Source organism: Rhamphochromis longiceps, linkage group LG13 (assembly GCF_057381845.1).
Source record: "Rhamphochromis longiceps isolate RC_006_pf linkage group LG13, R_longiceps_female_GT1.1, whole genome shotgun sequence".
Classification (NCBI taxonomy): domain Eukaryota; kingdom Metazoa; phylum Chordata; class Actinopteri; order Cichliformes; family Cichlidae; genus Rhamphochromis; species Rhamphochromis longiceps.
The window spans coordinates 6,291,521-6,307,317 of record NC_140569.1 but is presented as its reverse complement, the minus strand read 5'-3'; the positions used below and the strand labels follow the sequence as shown (position 1 = coordinate 6,307,317).

General features: G+C 39.4%; 1 protein-coding gene across 2 annotated transcripts; it reads right to left on the bottom strand.

Annotated features, from left to right (window-relative positions):
* Positions 1–11,494: 11,494 nt before the first annotated feature.
* On the bottom strand, positions 11,495–15,797 carry LOC146655281 (cytochrome c). 2 transcript variants are annotated; one of them, XM_085427426.1, is made up of 3 exons: positions 15,648–15,797; positions 14,164–14,338; positions 11,495–12,648 (listed from the first exon to the last, which is right to left on the bottom strand). In XM_085427426.1, the coding sequence occupies exons 2-3, from the start codon at positions 14,330–14,332 to the stop codon at positions 12,503–12,505; spliced, it is 315 nt and encodes a 104-aa protein (XP_085283552.1). In that variant the 5' UTR covers positions 14,333–14,338; positions 15,648–15,797; the 3' UTR covers positions 11,495–12,502. The 2 variants fall into 2 exon arrangements, with proteins under 2 accessions (XP_085283552.1, XP_085283551.1); XM_085427425.1 differs by lacking the exon at positions 15,648–15,797 and adding an exon at positions 14,533–14,640.

The following is a 15,797-nucleotide window of genomic DNA, read 5'->3' as shown; positions in this document are numbered from 1 at the left end:
AAAAAGAAGAGCTTCATGTTTTCTTTTCCCCTCTCTTCTCTTGTCCCATCTGTGGCAGCCATGTTTAATCTGTGGTAAGTTGTTTAACTTCAAGATATCAAGGCTCAGCTTATTATCTAAATATTAGATAAATATATGTCCTTTTTAATAGTATACTACTACTACTTATAATAATAATAATAATAATAATAATAATAACAAAAAATAAAGACCAATTAAATAAAAAATATAACCACGCCACAGCTAGAAGTGAAAGTAGATGCTGTAAGCTGTTACTTATAACAAACTTGTAGCATTACAATGATGCAACATGCAGTCACAAAACTGCACAGGTGTTTAGTTGGGAAACTGCTGAAATCAAATCCAAGTTAAGTTATGAATACAGGTTCCTCTTTACAGTTAACTCACTGTGGTGTGATCCCATCACAAGAGGTTCTTGTGAGAGATGTAAAGCAATAAATGACCATTATGAACATCATCATTATATTGTATTTCAAAGGAATTGTTAAATAATGTTAGATGAGTAATTAATAAATCACAAGTCACTGGGAGGGTAAAAGTCTTGCTTCTGGGTTGTAGAAGCATATTGAAGGGCACTTAAGTCCCACTTAATAAGCATTGTGAGCTTCATTATATGAAATAGATTTTTTTTTTAGCTGTTTTTGTTGTTTGTTTGCTTTTGTTATCTTTTGGTAGTAAAGTTTGCCAACCTTCTGCTCTGGGAGATAGTGGAGCTGGAAAACAGTGGAGAGACAGCATCCCCATCTGGTGAAACAGGGTAATTTATGAGAGATATTAAATGGTACTTTTTAACCATTGACATGATGGTTTAGTGAATTCCAGAATGTATCACACACTGTCAGTCTGGATCAGTGTTGGTCAAGTTACTTGAAAAAAGTAATCAGTAACTAATTACTGATTACTCCCCCCAAAAAGTAATCCCGTTACTTTACTGATTACTTATTTTCAAAAGTAATTAATTACTTAGTTACTTAGTTACTTTTTAAAAACACGATTTACAACCTGAAGAGGTGATAAAGTGATAGATCTTTCAGCCCAATTCTACTTTTTCTACATAATCCATCATACAAAATGTAATCAAATGGAAAAGTCTCTTTTTTTAACTTGTTTTATCAGTTTTAATCTTTTAACTTTATGCATCAAGCAAAACATTTAATTATATGCAACATTCTCTGACTTGAATAAATTAGTTTAACATTTAAACCTATTTTCTACACATTCCAGCACATAAAATAAAATATTTTTTGTGTTTTCACTCACTCTTTCAAACAGATGCAAGTAAAACACAGCAGAAAATAAATAAAGTCAAAGACTCAGCGGTCCTTTTGCTCTATTTTCACCTGTAAAGCAGGACGCGTTACTGCCCATCTCTGGTCTGGATATGGTTTAGGAGTCCAGACCATAGTGCCTAGTGGCTCATTAAGTTTTTGATAATAGAAAGTGGGACTAAACTTTAACTCCTTTAACTTTAACACCTCTCTGGGCACTGAGCAAAAGATAGACATTTATATTAAATAGCAAAAATAAAGTGAGTATAACGAGATAATGCCTGTGCCTCAAAAATTTAGCTTGCAGTTTGGTATTCCTTTGACATAAAAAGTGTGAAAACTAATGGCATTTCATCACATTTCAGTATTTTTGCAGTTATAGTTATATGTTTAACGTGTTGAATACAAAAATAACTCAAACTAAATTCTGTCTTCATCTTTTTATTTGTCTTCATATACATAGAAGGAAGAAAATCAGAGTTGTCAAGAGTGTCAAATTTTAAAATGGATAGTTTGCTTTAAATGTTGTGTTTGTCCTGATCATCCTGGAGAAGTTTGTGGAAAAGGAATTTAGACATTCATACGTGGTAATTGTTGTTGCATAATAACGGTGAATCTACACAAAGATGTCTGCATCGCCCCTGCTGTTGGATGATCCTGCTGTTCTTTGATGGCCGATATTATGCTTGTGCAATGATTGATTGGTCAGGCAGGTATGTAACTGCTGAAGAGGCTGCTCAAGAAAAATGGTGTGAACCAGGTAACAGTACCTTATCAGAAGAGCTATCGGCAAAGTCCAGAAATCGTTCATAACATAAAATAATGTTTTTTTTTATAACTCATTAGCTTTCTACAAAATGTGATTTATGTTGTTATACAACAGTGCTAATGACCAGCTTAACTAAATACATTTTTTTGTCCATTCTTTATTGCTAATCTGTGATTTAGTGGATTGGACTTATTCTTCACTATGTGTCACAGTCAGTGCCATTGTTACATTCTTCAAATTTGTAATCAGCAAAACGCAAAATAGAATAGAACAGAGAATAGAATAATCCTTTAATTGTCCCACAAGGGGAAATTTGGGTGTAACAGCAGCAAGAAAGACACATATACAAACAAACAGTACACAAGACACAGAACAGAAACATACACAATTTTTACATATTTACATCAAGGACAATGGTTACCAAAAACTGAGTACCATACTGTTATTAAATTAAATAAAATTAAATACAGATAAGGGGCAAACCCTGGTTATAGTGTGAATCGGTTGATAAAATAGTGCCAAGTTACAGCGCAGATGTAACCATCTGTTTGTTGGGAGCAGTTCTGATTGTACAGTCTGACAGCTGCAGGGAGGAAGGACCTGCGGAAACGCTCCTTCATGCATCTAGGATGCAGCAGTCTGTCACTGAAGCAGCTCTGCAGTTCAGCAACATTTACGTGCATGGGGTGGGAGACTCTGTCCATCAGAGATGTTCTTTTGGCCAGAGTCCTTCTGTCTCCCACCACCTGCACTGGGTCCAGGGTGCATCCCAGAACAGAGGTGGCCTTCCTAATGAGTTTATCCAACCTCTTCCTCTCAGCTGCTGATAAACTGCTGCTCCAACATACAACACTGTAGAAAATGACGGATGCCACCAAAGAGTCATAGAAGGTCTTTAAAAGTGCTCCCTGTACTACAAATGACCTCAGCCGCCTCAGCAGGTAGAGTCTGCTCTGACCCTTCCTGTAAAGAGCATCAGTGTTGTGGCTCCAGTCTAGCTTATTATTCAGGTGAACACAGGTACCTATAAGAGTCCACTATCTCAATGTCCACTCCCTGGATGTTCACCGGTGTCAGTGTGTTGGGTCTGCGTCTCCGGAAATCCACCACCAGCTCCTTGGTTTTCCCCGCGTTGATCAGCAGGTGGTTCTGCTGACACCAGTCCACAAAGTCCAGAGTCCACTGTCCGTACTCTGAGTTGTCCTCACCTGTGATGAGGCCGACTATGGCAGAGTCGTCAGAGAACTTCTGTAGGTGGCAGCGTGGGGAGTTGATGGAGAAGTCTGCAGTGTAGAGGGTGAAGAGGAAATCTGCATTTCATTGCAGAAAAGTGGACAGTGCAAGACAAAAGCAGCAAAAATAAAAACTGTACAAAGAGTACAGTATAGAAAGTGCACTATACAAACAATCTGGAAACATAAATATGGACACGTGCCATATATATATATATATAAAGAATTCCTGCTTGCCTTCAATCCTTCAAGCTTATATATATATATATATATATATATATATATATATATATATATATATATATATATATATATATATATATATATATATATATATATAAAATTCCCCACTCGCCCCTGTGGGCGGTCAATCCTTCAAGCTCGGGTCCTCTACCAGAGGCCTGGGAGCTTGAGGTCCTGCGCAGTATCTTAGATGTTCCTAGGACTGCGCTTTTCTGGACAGAGATCTCCACTGTTGTTCCCGGGATCGGCTGGAGCCACTCGCCTAGTTTGGGAGTCACCGCACCTAGTGCTCCGATTACCACTGGTACCACCGTCACCTTCACCCTCCACATCTTCAGTATGTTGGATGTGCCATGCAATGCTCAATTGCATGGGTGGGAACTAGTGTGTTAGCGCAGTTAGCTCGTTAAAGTGTTGGCCGTCTAGCCCCATGCACGGGGCAATCGGCGGTAGCTCGTTAACGGAGATTTGCCGTGTTGTGGCGTTAAGGTCATTTCAACGAGATTAACCTGAAAGCACTAGTGGGAACACAACGAATATGACTGCACATTTACGCCGACATCATCCTAGTGCAAAGACAAAAACAACTAACTAACTTTAGCAGAGTCATTTAGACAGCTGTTAGCACATGATTCTCCTTATGCTGCTGAGAATATAGCCCAGAAGAAGCGGATAGTATAGCTTTTATTTTGGAAAGAGACATTTCTCTGTAATAAACTCTCTTTTCCAAAGATGAGTGATTCCTCAATCAGATACAGGGCTTGCAATATCGCTAGCCCGACGTCCTGGAGCTGGCGATTTTTTCAGTCGGGCTACCAAAATCTATCTCTTCCCTGCCCGTCGGGCTATTGTAGGAAGGAAAAATATATGTCAATGCTTTTGCATTCTTTCAGAAATGTAGCTGGGTAATTATGCCATTGGCATCGGTGAGCCACTGTCAATATGTGACATATTGAAATTAAGTTTGAATTTGCGCTTGTTTTTTTGCTTTCACTTTGCAATCGTGCGAACTGTGTATAGAGAGCGACAGCACTGATCTGTGAGTGATGATAATTTGCGCACCAATTCCTCTGACATCGTCTTATTAATCGTTAGCTTACTATGCAAACATGGCAAGTGAAATCTCCCACAGCAAGCTTAAACATGTGAGAGGTTGATCGCGCAGAGAATCGCTGAGCTTATGTGAGTGTGTGTGTAAAAGCAGCAGGATTTATATTTCAGTTCTGCTGAGCCAAATAAGACAGGTCAGGGTGAAGAAGTGACAGCCAAAGAAAAGCTTACCACAAAACGGAAAAGTTATGACAAATCAGACTATAAGGCAAAAAGAAAGTGCAGCTTTATGGTTTCATGGACAAAATAATTTCTGTGGCTGCAATATGACGAGCTAAATAACCAGGGCTGCACATAAGTGGTCCGCAGGTGCGCATTCGCTGTCAAAATAAAAAACACGCACAAGGGTTAGGGTTAAATTTAAAAACTGTACTTTTGAGTTAAAATATATATTTATAATTTTAATAAATGACAAATTAAAAAGGCATGAACATTTTTTTTGTATCGAAAAAATATCGAACCGTGACACCAAAGTATCGAACCGAACCGAACCGTGAATTTTGTGTATCGTTGCACCCCTAATATATATATATATATACTATCTATAACTAGACTTTATGTATATTATGTAAGGTGTGGATATATAAATATATGTACAACTCTGTGTATATATGTTTATGGACAGGTATGCAATGTAGTGACAAGGATTGACAAGAACTAATATTGCATATGAGAAATACTGCACATAAAAACTACCATGGTGTATTGTAGGCTGCAGGTACTTTGTTGTTGAGTCTGACAATGATTGGAAGGAAAGACCTTCTCCTGGTTCTCTCCTGTCTCCTGAATCTCTCCTGGTTGGGGGTTGGGGGAGGGTATGTTTGCACAACAAAACCAGGAGAACAATAGAGCTGAAGGCCTCTCAGCAGGGTGCTAGGAGGTGTTAGGTTCAGGGGAATTTAGGCAAATTTGCACGGGGTTAGTAAATCTAGTAGTAGGGACTTGCACCAGGAAAAAACAAGGGCCAGTAATTCTAGTGTTAAAAGTTCATAATGTGCTAATGTGGTCAGACACAGCGACGACACCACAGACAAGTTGTTTGAAAACTGAAACCTACAGATGAAGGTTAAACCTACCGTGACCTAAGTTTATGTGAGGTTCAATCTGTGGTCACTGTATCTTGTTCTCAGAGACAGAACATAGAAACACATCCTGTCTCGGAAAATGTGTGACAGCACAGCGTGTGAATTTGTACTGTGTACTGAGAGATTCAAGTGCAATAAGTAATAGTAATAATATTTGGTATACATTTAGTTACTAAAGGTGACTAAAAGATTTCTGGGTAAAAGAAATACTTCAAACATTACCTCTGAATAAATGTCACACGTTAAAATATTAACAAAACGATCAAATATTTTTGCCACACTATATATTATGATTAAAAGGCACTGAATACTATGTGGATATATATGAATACTATAACATGCAATATTCATATTAAAATTAGAAAAAGGGCAATTTTTAACAATTCGCTCTAACAATCCCTCCTTTTTGCTGTTTTTGTACTTAAAATGTCCACCCATGCACCATGTGCACAAAGCTTCTGTCATGTCATTCACCTCCTATCGCTGAAAAAGTTCACTCTTGATAAATGTACTAAACATGCTTGCGATTATCTTCTCATTGATCTCACACACAGTAAACTGCATCCTACAAGTGAGCAAATCAATGTTAACAGTCAACGCAACAGGAATAACCATTTTCAAAAGAATATGCCACCACAATCCAGAGATCAACCAAGCTATCCAGCCTTGTGGTGCATCTCCTCCCGGTGTGTAAATCACACATTTCTCTGCAGACTATTTAAAATTACTGTAAGCTTGCTACAGCTGTATGTACGAACATGTGTTTCTGTGCTCATAGTCCAATTCTCAAGAACCTGCAGTTCATTTTTAGTCTACTTTAAACAGACCTCACAATAGGCTGATGTGGCTGGTTCAGTAGTCTGATTTAAGTACGATACCGTTGGCCAGGGATTCATCCGAGCCCCAGGCCGAGAGGCCGGGGGCACCCCACCTCCGAAGTGGCCCGAGCGAGCCCCAGGCTCCAGGCCCCGATAAGCGGCCGCCAAGGAGTGAGCCGGTGTGTACCCGGACGCCCACCCCCAGACACAAAGAACCACCAACGCACCGACACCTGAGGGAGTCCGCCACTGGCAGGGGGAGTGGTGGGGGGAGATAGGCCTCCAAACCTTGCGTACTCTACGAACCGGGTCTAGGTACCCTTGCCCCTGGAGGGGGGAACTGCACCCAGACCCAGGTGGTGTTACCCTTTTCCCTGCGGTGGGGAGAGGCAGACCGCCCCGACTCCGCAGCAGCAGGGAGGCCCCACACTCCAGACCCCAGTCGGACGGCCAACTCCTCCTCCTAGCCCCCCGCTCCAGCAGGCCGCAGAGAATGGGGGTGGGAGAAGAATGTTAGTTTTTTACTATTAGCTTGTCACATGTGCTTATGTTCAATCACATTTTTTATTTCTCCAGAAAAACGTCACATTTTTCGTGAATTTTTTTCCTTTAGTTTATTGCGGCCCTTTGCAGCTAGTCAAACAGCAAAGAACCACTTACTGCTTAGAATAGAATAGAATAAACCTTTATTATCCCACGAATTAGAAATTTGGGTAAGATATAAGATATCTATATGAGATATAGAAGGAAGACACAAAGTGGTCCTATATACATAAGCAAATGAAGTTTCTATATACAGGTAACACTGTACAGAAATATTAATAGAAAAAATTGTACGGAGACATGTATACAAGTGTTTAGAGATATGTACACGAGTGTGTGTGTGTGTGTGTGGGGGGGGGGGGGGGGGGTAATTCTGGTGAAATTTACAGTGAACAAACAAGCTGATGAGTAACATAACAATAAAAGTAAAAGAGAAAGAGGGAGAGTGGACAGCATACCCTTTGTTTCTTAATAGTTGTTGCACCCAGGAGCAGTACAAGTGACACCTTTAAACTGATGTGTGCAGTTATTTTCCTCTGAATTATTGGTTCTACCTCTAGTTTGTTACCATTAAAAACTGTTTTGTGTCTATTGTTGAAACAAACCAACTACCCAACCAACCCAGTGATGCCACTTTCTGTATTGGCACAAGAAAGGGCCAAACATGTACTAAACACTTTGAGTGCTTTTTTTTTTTTTTAAATCCAGCTTCACAGACATTGTCATGTCATTTATTTAGCAGGGCTGCATACTGTAAATTGGCCTTTATACATCTAGTTTCATGACCACTTTGATAATGCATAGAGAAGTTTTCTTAAAGATAAAGAAAACTACAAAGAAACAGAAGTACAAACAGAAGAAGAGAGGCGTGTCTTATTATGCTTGAGATGAAAAACTGAAACTCAACCAAGCAGTTGTTTCAGTGTTCACAGCGAAGAGCATCTAAAACGTAGCAGAGTATATTTGGGATGGATCAAATGACTAAAGATTGGTGCAACTTGTTTTAACCTTTGTAAATACACAAACATTTATAAATACTGTTGGTTTGTAGATCAAATAATTAACAAAGCATCAGAAAAGTGTAATGTATATAATTTTATTGAGAAATCAAAATCATAATTAGTATTAAAGAAAATTGGTGAAAAAGAAGAATTTGTAATGAATTTATCTCATCTGATATTTTTTACAAAGCCCCATGTCTGTTTGCTGCTCGTGCACTGACATAGACTAAAAGTGCAGACGTGGGAAGTAACAAATCAGAATTTTCACTTAGGCTATCTGTACTTTACTTGAGTATTTATTTTACTGACAACTTCAGACTTTTCCTCCCTATAATTTAAAACAAATATCTACTTTCTACTCCTTACATTTTCAGAACAGGCTTGCTACTTTTAGTTTAGTTATTTCAAGAAAAAAAGATTTCATAAATATGTAAAATCATAAAACTCTAATTCAGGCCACCTTCATCCTACAGTTCCCTCAACTTCTATCTTGTTGCAATCTTATACTCTCATAGGTCATGACAGGCTTAAAATTATAGACTGTGTATTAAAGATTCCTTTTGACAATAACAGGGGCTGAAATTCATAAAATTAACAAAATGATTAAATGAGATATGAACTGGCAACAGAGCAGATCAACTCATGAGAAAAATGTTTACTGAGGTCATAGAGCCAAGGAGACCATGGTTGTATAGACTTCACCACAAGAGGACTTCATTTTGCAATCATGAGTCGCCCCCTGCTGGTCATAAGAAGAATAGTGAATCGTCATTTTTATCCCTCAGCCTGGAAAGGCTGATGGGGTATTGTCTGGCAGCATAGATATGCAAGTTTTGTGATGTGACACGGGACTTTGAAAAGGCTCAGGGGCAGCATTGGTGAACGCCAGGATTGGTCTAATAGCCAGCACTGTAAACTGGCTTCACTTTTAAGCTGTGCCCATATTCTATAAACAGTCTATGGGCAAAATGCACTGATGTAGTACTAAACTGTCACACTGTCAGCTAACCTGAATAGAAAGGTGTCTCAATTACTCTAAAAGTTGCACAGAAATATTTGCAGAGGCACAACAACACATATCTTGTAAAAGAATGTTTCTCAACATTAAATATGAAGTGAAACTACAAAGAGAAGAAGAGGGGCGTGTCTTGATATGGTTTAGAAGAAAGTCCAGCCAATCATTTCAAAGTAGAGAGCATCTAAAGAGCAGTGGAGTATATCTGGAATGGCTCAAAGGCCAAAAGGTTGGTGTATTTTCATTGACCAGTTTAAAAACTGTTGTTGAATTTCTTGCTAATAAACTTATAACAACTAGAGAAAAAAAATACTTAAGACTGCTTCTCTTCTACTGACCTCAGTATTAGACCCCATTACTGTATTTCATCTATCTTAACCATCTCACTGTACTACATTATTCCAATGGAGCACATTGCTCTCAGACTGTGGGCTTACTTTGTGCTTCCTAGAGTTTCCAAAAGCAAGAATCTTCATTTCTTCTGTGGAACCAGATTCCTTAGGTTTCCTTTTGATAAAATTTATAGTTACAGCTGAATTAAGTGACTCCGACCACCGATTAGATAGGCTGCTGGAGGACTTTCCATCACGTACTATGCACTTCTTCTCTACTCCCCATGTCTTTATGTGCTAGTACTGCATGTTATTCACTCTGCCTCACAGTTTGCATTGTGTCCTTGTCTTGTTTTTTGTATTTTCTTCCCCCTCGGCCCCCAACTAGTTGTGAAGATGGCTGCTCCCTCCCTGAGCCTGGTTCTGCCAGAGGTTTCTTCCTAGTAAAGAATTGTTTTTCCTTCCCACCATGGCGAGTGCTGCTCATAAAGGATTGTCTCATTATCTAATATTGCAGGATCTTTGCATTACAACACAAATAAACTTGAGGTGGCTGTTGTGGCGTTATGTTGGTGCCATGGAAACAGAATTTAATTGAGTGTTGGACCCTCCCCTGGTGGACACTGTAAAATATAATACAACCTCAAAGTATATTGATGAAGAATTCTATTTTATTGAGCTACATACTATTCTATTATTATGGCTGTTTCTTTTACAGTCTGTTATGCGTTGTGGTTTTTGGTTTTTTTGCTAACTCCTTTGTACTTATTTCTTAGAACAACTTATTTTCTTTGCTGTGTTTTTGATATGATTGTTTTCATATTTGTAGATAAAATAAAAACCACGTTTTGAACAGTACACGTCCCTGTTAGTCCTTTGCCTACTCTGCCCCTCACACATCACTGCTTCCTTACAATGATGCTGTCTTTTATCAGCATGACTGTCCTGAATTGATGATGAATTAGTGTATTTTTTATCACTTTTGTGCTTTTCATTTATTTGTTTTTTAAAGATGTATTTGTATGTGTAGGTTTATTGTGACATTAAATTGAACCTATCAGCCTCTCAGAGGCTTGGTATTTTCTGCCTTACCTTATTTCCATCTGAGGTTCAGAACATTATGCCCCTCTATCTTTCAACAATGAAGTATCATAAAAGGCATTTTGTTGTGTATTATCTTCATGGGCCAGCAGGTGTCTCCAAATCCTCATCAACTTGTTCTGGGTGTCCCAGCTTCTCTTTCAAAACCAACATAGTTTATGGAGAGGTGTAATATGGGCAAAGAAAAGGGCTCTTCTAATTAGATTTTCCATAAACTAGATCCTTAAATAATGTAATGAGTTTACAGCCTAAGAGTTCAAACACTAAATTTACTCAGCCTTCTGTCTCCAGGCAGCATACAGAGACATTGTTTGAAGACAAATCCAGTCACGTCTCTGCTCTTACTTGATCTTTGATCCAGAGGTAAAGCAAGGCCTGGGCTGCCATCAGCTGACTGTCTTTCTAGAATGACTTCATGAGCAGTAAACTGACACCTTACCAGCAAGAGCGGCCCTCTGGGTATGACTGAGAGTTCAACTCTCTTTAAAGAGACAGGGAGTGCACCACAAAATGTTACTTTAAGTGGATATATTCAATGTCTAATCTGCTATTTATATATATATATATATATATATATACACATACATATATATATACATACAGGAAACAAGACTCCAAATAGTGTTATTACAGTAGCAGATGTAACTTACTACACTGATAATATAAGATTTACACATATTTGCTCACCACGGCGTCTTTAATTCGCTTTAAGATGAACTGAACACAAAAATGTCAAATCCACATTTAGGGTCATGCTTGGCTTCATATTTGTTTAACAAATCGGCTGAGGCAACTGTAAAATTAGTCTGGTCTTATCTTTAATAAAAATTACTGGTTTGATAAGACCAGTGATGTTTATTGCCTTTACTCTGGAGGGATTTTTAAAAGAGCAGAACATCACCCGGCTGCAGGGACAAGCTGTCAGCTGCTGACAAACACCATGAAATGAAGAGTCGTTTTTACATGTCTGTACGTTTTCTTTTTAATTGATCCTTAACCATCTTATCTGTAACAACATTCAGCTACCACATTACAGTCAAACACCAATTACAGTAAAAGAAATTAAACCAACTCTGTCCTGCCTGTGAAACCAGGTAAATAACATCTTCCTTCAGTCCAGATGGTGCCCACAATAGTTACCCTACATTATAAAGTCACGCCACAATATTAGCTCGTGATGCTTGTATGCCAGCTGATTTCACTGTACCCCCGCATGGTGGTGGGTTTCAAGGCATCAATGTAATATTTATACAACCCCACAATTCTTGGCTGTAAGGAGGCAGATAAATACATCACCTTTAGCAAGAAATCTTTAAAAACTTCAAAGGAGCCTGATGACAGGCAGGGGGTAAAAACAGGAGCTCAGAGGGGCAGTTTCAGGAGTGTTAACAAAAGCGGTATTTCCCAAATTCAGTCCACAACAAACTAAGAGCATTCACAGCAGGTAGAAGTCTTTAATCACATTTGTGCAAAGGTCAGACACTCACAACTTGAATATGAATGCTGAGGGCAGATTCAAAATCAGCACCAGTTTCCACCAAAACTCCACACAGGCTTCATTGCCATTTCACTTTCATGTAGCTGATATTAGATGAATTTTATTATTCATCGTTTTGAAAATAAAGTATATGGTGATAGCTCTGTTAGTCAAAAATACCAGACACATGTTGTCATGGAAAAGAATGAGAGAAGACCCATCCTCCCAAGAGATTTTTTAAATAATGTGATTAGTATGTACTCGTACAGACTCAACGAAAACAGGACTCTGGTTTTATGTTTGGTCACTTGAACAGCTGCTCAAAACTCATCTGACCTTAACAGGAAGTGAAAATTACAGCAAACACCAGTCTGAGAACATACATTAACCGTCTGTCCAAATGGCTAAACATAAAATCATATTTAATGTGTAATGGCAGAAAAAAAACATTAAAATTACATTAAATATTGTGATCTCAGTGATCTTTTCATGACGTTGCTGACTTGAGGTATGCAATGAGGTCTTGGCGCTCTCCCTTCTTTTTGATGCCAGCAAAGATCATTTTGGTTCCAGGAATGTACTTCTTGGGGTTCTCCAGGTACTCCATCAAAGTGTCCTCACCCCAAATGATACCTGAGGGAAAATGGTCATCAATGAGTCAAGTAGCAAGCAGGTGACACCAAGTATCAGTGACCAGTTTAATGTGTGGCTTTAAAGAGGCCACATTAATAAAAAGCATTTAGCTTGTATGCAATCTTTAAGAAAAAAAAGGAATTAAAGCTGCCATTTATATAAGTCTAGTTTAGACTCAAAACGAATTAACTGAGGTGAAAATAAATGTCACCTAACACTTCCCACTCATTTGCCTGCTTCTTCTGAATGAATCTCACTAGAGACTTGTTACAACTCTAAACAGTCTTGTAGCAATTGAATAGTTTATTGTACAAACTGTTTGTGTACTCCAAATATTTAAGTATCTGATGGCTTGTCAGATGACATACTGCTTCACCACAAATACAGGATATCTGTTAGTGTCAGCAGGCTGCGATGCCAAAACAGTCACACTGAGACAATAGCGGAAATTTTAAAGATCCGTCCTTTTGTCCTTAAACACCCATAACCTTTAAGAGTACTTCTCTCAAGCGCTTACTGTTGCTAAGCTACGAGAACACGTCTTTATCGCATCTACCATTATCTTGACTGATATCACACACCTGCCCCTTCTTGAGTTTGAAGTTGGGAGGGGAAAGTTACAGAAGGAAGGAAAGCACCACAGAGGGGCAGTTTTACACAAAGGACTTTGAGCGTGTTGGCCCCCAGCTTCAGCAGGATTTATAGAGAAAACAAATGGCGAGGGTGCTAAAAATCGCAGGGATCTTTAGGCCTGTGTGCACAGTGAAAGAGTGTCATGAGACCTTTTATGAAACCTAAAATGGCTTTGTCATTTGCAAAATGTGAAAGAAATGTTCAAGTAATCCAACACCATTATAGTCAATGTGCACTGCATAACATAACGACCTCAGCAGGTTGTTATGTTGTTTTGGGGTTTTTTTTTTCCATCAGAGCATCCAAGGCAGTGGCAAGAAAGATGTGGCACTCTTCCAAAAAGGGCCACAGGAGATCATTTTATTAACTTTACTTCAAGAGTGAGAAAGACCAGAGATACACCTTCAGGTACAAACTGTGTGTGATTTGAGCTGAAAACGTGCAAGCCTCAAAATGTGAAAACGGAGGATGATATGAGACTTTTAAAGCCCTAAAGAAAAAAAAGAAAAAAAAAGCTTGACTACTTTTAATATAGATGCTTAAATGGGAATCCTTTGCCTTATTAAAATTAATAAAATGGTTTTAAAAAAAGACAGAAAAAATCTTTAGCTTGTAAGCTACTGAGACAACATATAAACACGAAATAGCCCTTTAAAGACTTCTGAATAAAAAAAACAAAAACATTTGTGAACATAGAGGTTTAGATGCAAGTCATTGTCCTCTGTCTACACACTTAGTCAAGCGAGGCAGTTTCCAGAGAAAGTCCCCGCAAATCAATTTAAAAACCTTTAAAATAACTTAGATTTCAGACAATGTCAGTCTCCCTTCTATATCTAGCATACAAATGTATTTATAATCTACTCAGAGACCCAGTGAACTCACCTTTGCTCTTGTTGGCGTCTGTGTAAGTGAAGCCTTCTGCCTGTCCGGTCTTCCTTCCGAACAGACCCCAGAGGTTGGGGCCCACCTTATGCTTGCCACCCTGCTCTACTGTGTGGCACTGAGCACACTTCTGGACAAAAACCTTTTTTCCCTTTTCAGCGTCTCCCATAGTTGACTGGAGAAACAAAGCCAACAGGAAAAAGAACAGAATGAGATGAAAAAGGAGTTTAAAAAGTAAAAGTATACAGAATTATGAAGGGCTCTTTAAATACACCAGACAGTCTTCTATCCATAGCCCAGTTAGGAAGCTTAAAGCTCTAATTTGACCCCAGCGCCATTTTGTGAAGGTCACAACTCCATAACTTTTACCATTTCTTTATCGTTGGCTCTAACTTTACAATGCATTCAGGTAAGTGATCGCATTGCCCTGTGCGCTGGCACGACGCCGAGATTACCCGGAAAGCTGACAGAAGCAGCGCAGGAAGCCGAAACTACACCGCCCTTAAAACACGTTGGGCTAGCCACGAAGGGCCTCAGCTCGAGTTACTCCAGGGGGGACAGGTTGCCAGGTTTGGCGAGTAAAGGAGGACCTTTTTAATGATATTGCGCCATGAGGCAAAAGGTTTACCGAGGGGAGCCAAGGTTAATGTGCTTAGCGGAAAACGTGCTGTAATTACTAGAGCACCAGTGGCAGAGATCCGACCGGTGTTTCTGCCATAAAGTCGCTTCTACTTTGAGTTTCGAGGTTAAAAATGATGGTCTATCATCACTGGGGGAAACATTTTAGTGCAACACCACTAACATGACCCCCGGTCCCCCAAAATCCTTCTACCGCCCCCTTTTCATTAAAACTACCTACAAATCAACATTTTAGTTATCAGCTATCATTAAACGGCCAGTATTTTAGTAATTACATAACATAGCGGCAAATTTTCTCATTCTAGTTCTTAAGAGACGAACCGCACCACATCGTTTGCCGCGTAGCCTCCAACATGGCGGCAGCCGGCTGAATGACATCCCCCTCACGTAATATCAAGGGCATACACCCTTTACAACAAGTATCAACGTGTATTCGCGGTCTACGTGGCATTTTCGCCTGATTTTGACGCTTCGAATCGCTGACTCAAGCTCAGCCTGAACTCAGCTTGGGCCGACCATCGTGCTAGTAGTACGATAAGCCGGGTATGGGTCGCCCACCGGGGCTGTCAAGGATGCTTCAATGTCGGCGTACGGAAATTGCACTTCAAAGCTGCTGTGTTGCCCAAATATTTTCCCAAATCACACAAGAGCCCAAGTAAAATGTCTATAACGTTTAAATTACCTTATTATTCCCCCATAGCGGACTACGCAATGAGAACACAACCGGCTATTCACCAACGTGGGCGCTAACTCCCGCTACATACTACTGTTGCGACTCATATCCTGTTACTTATAATATAACCTCCATTCCCCTGTAAATACATTTATAAAGTATGAAATGTTACCTTTTTATGAGAAGATGTCGGGTTAAAAATACTCTACTGTAGGTAAGTAACCGTCTCAGCCTCGGCCGACAAGCAGTTTGTGACGGTCGCAAAGAAGGTCATTTCACTTTAAAGGCACCGGCTTTCGACGTCATCACAGCCAATCACGTG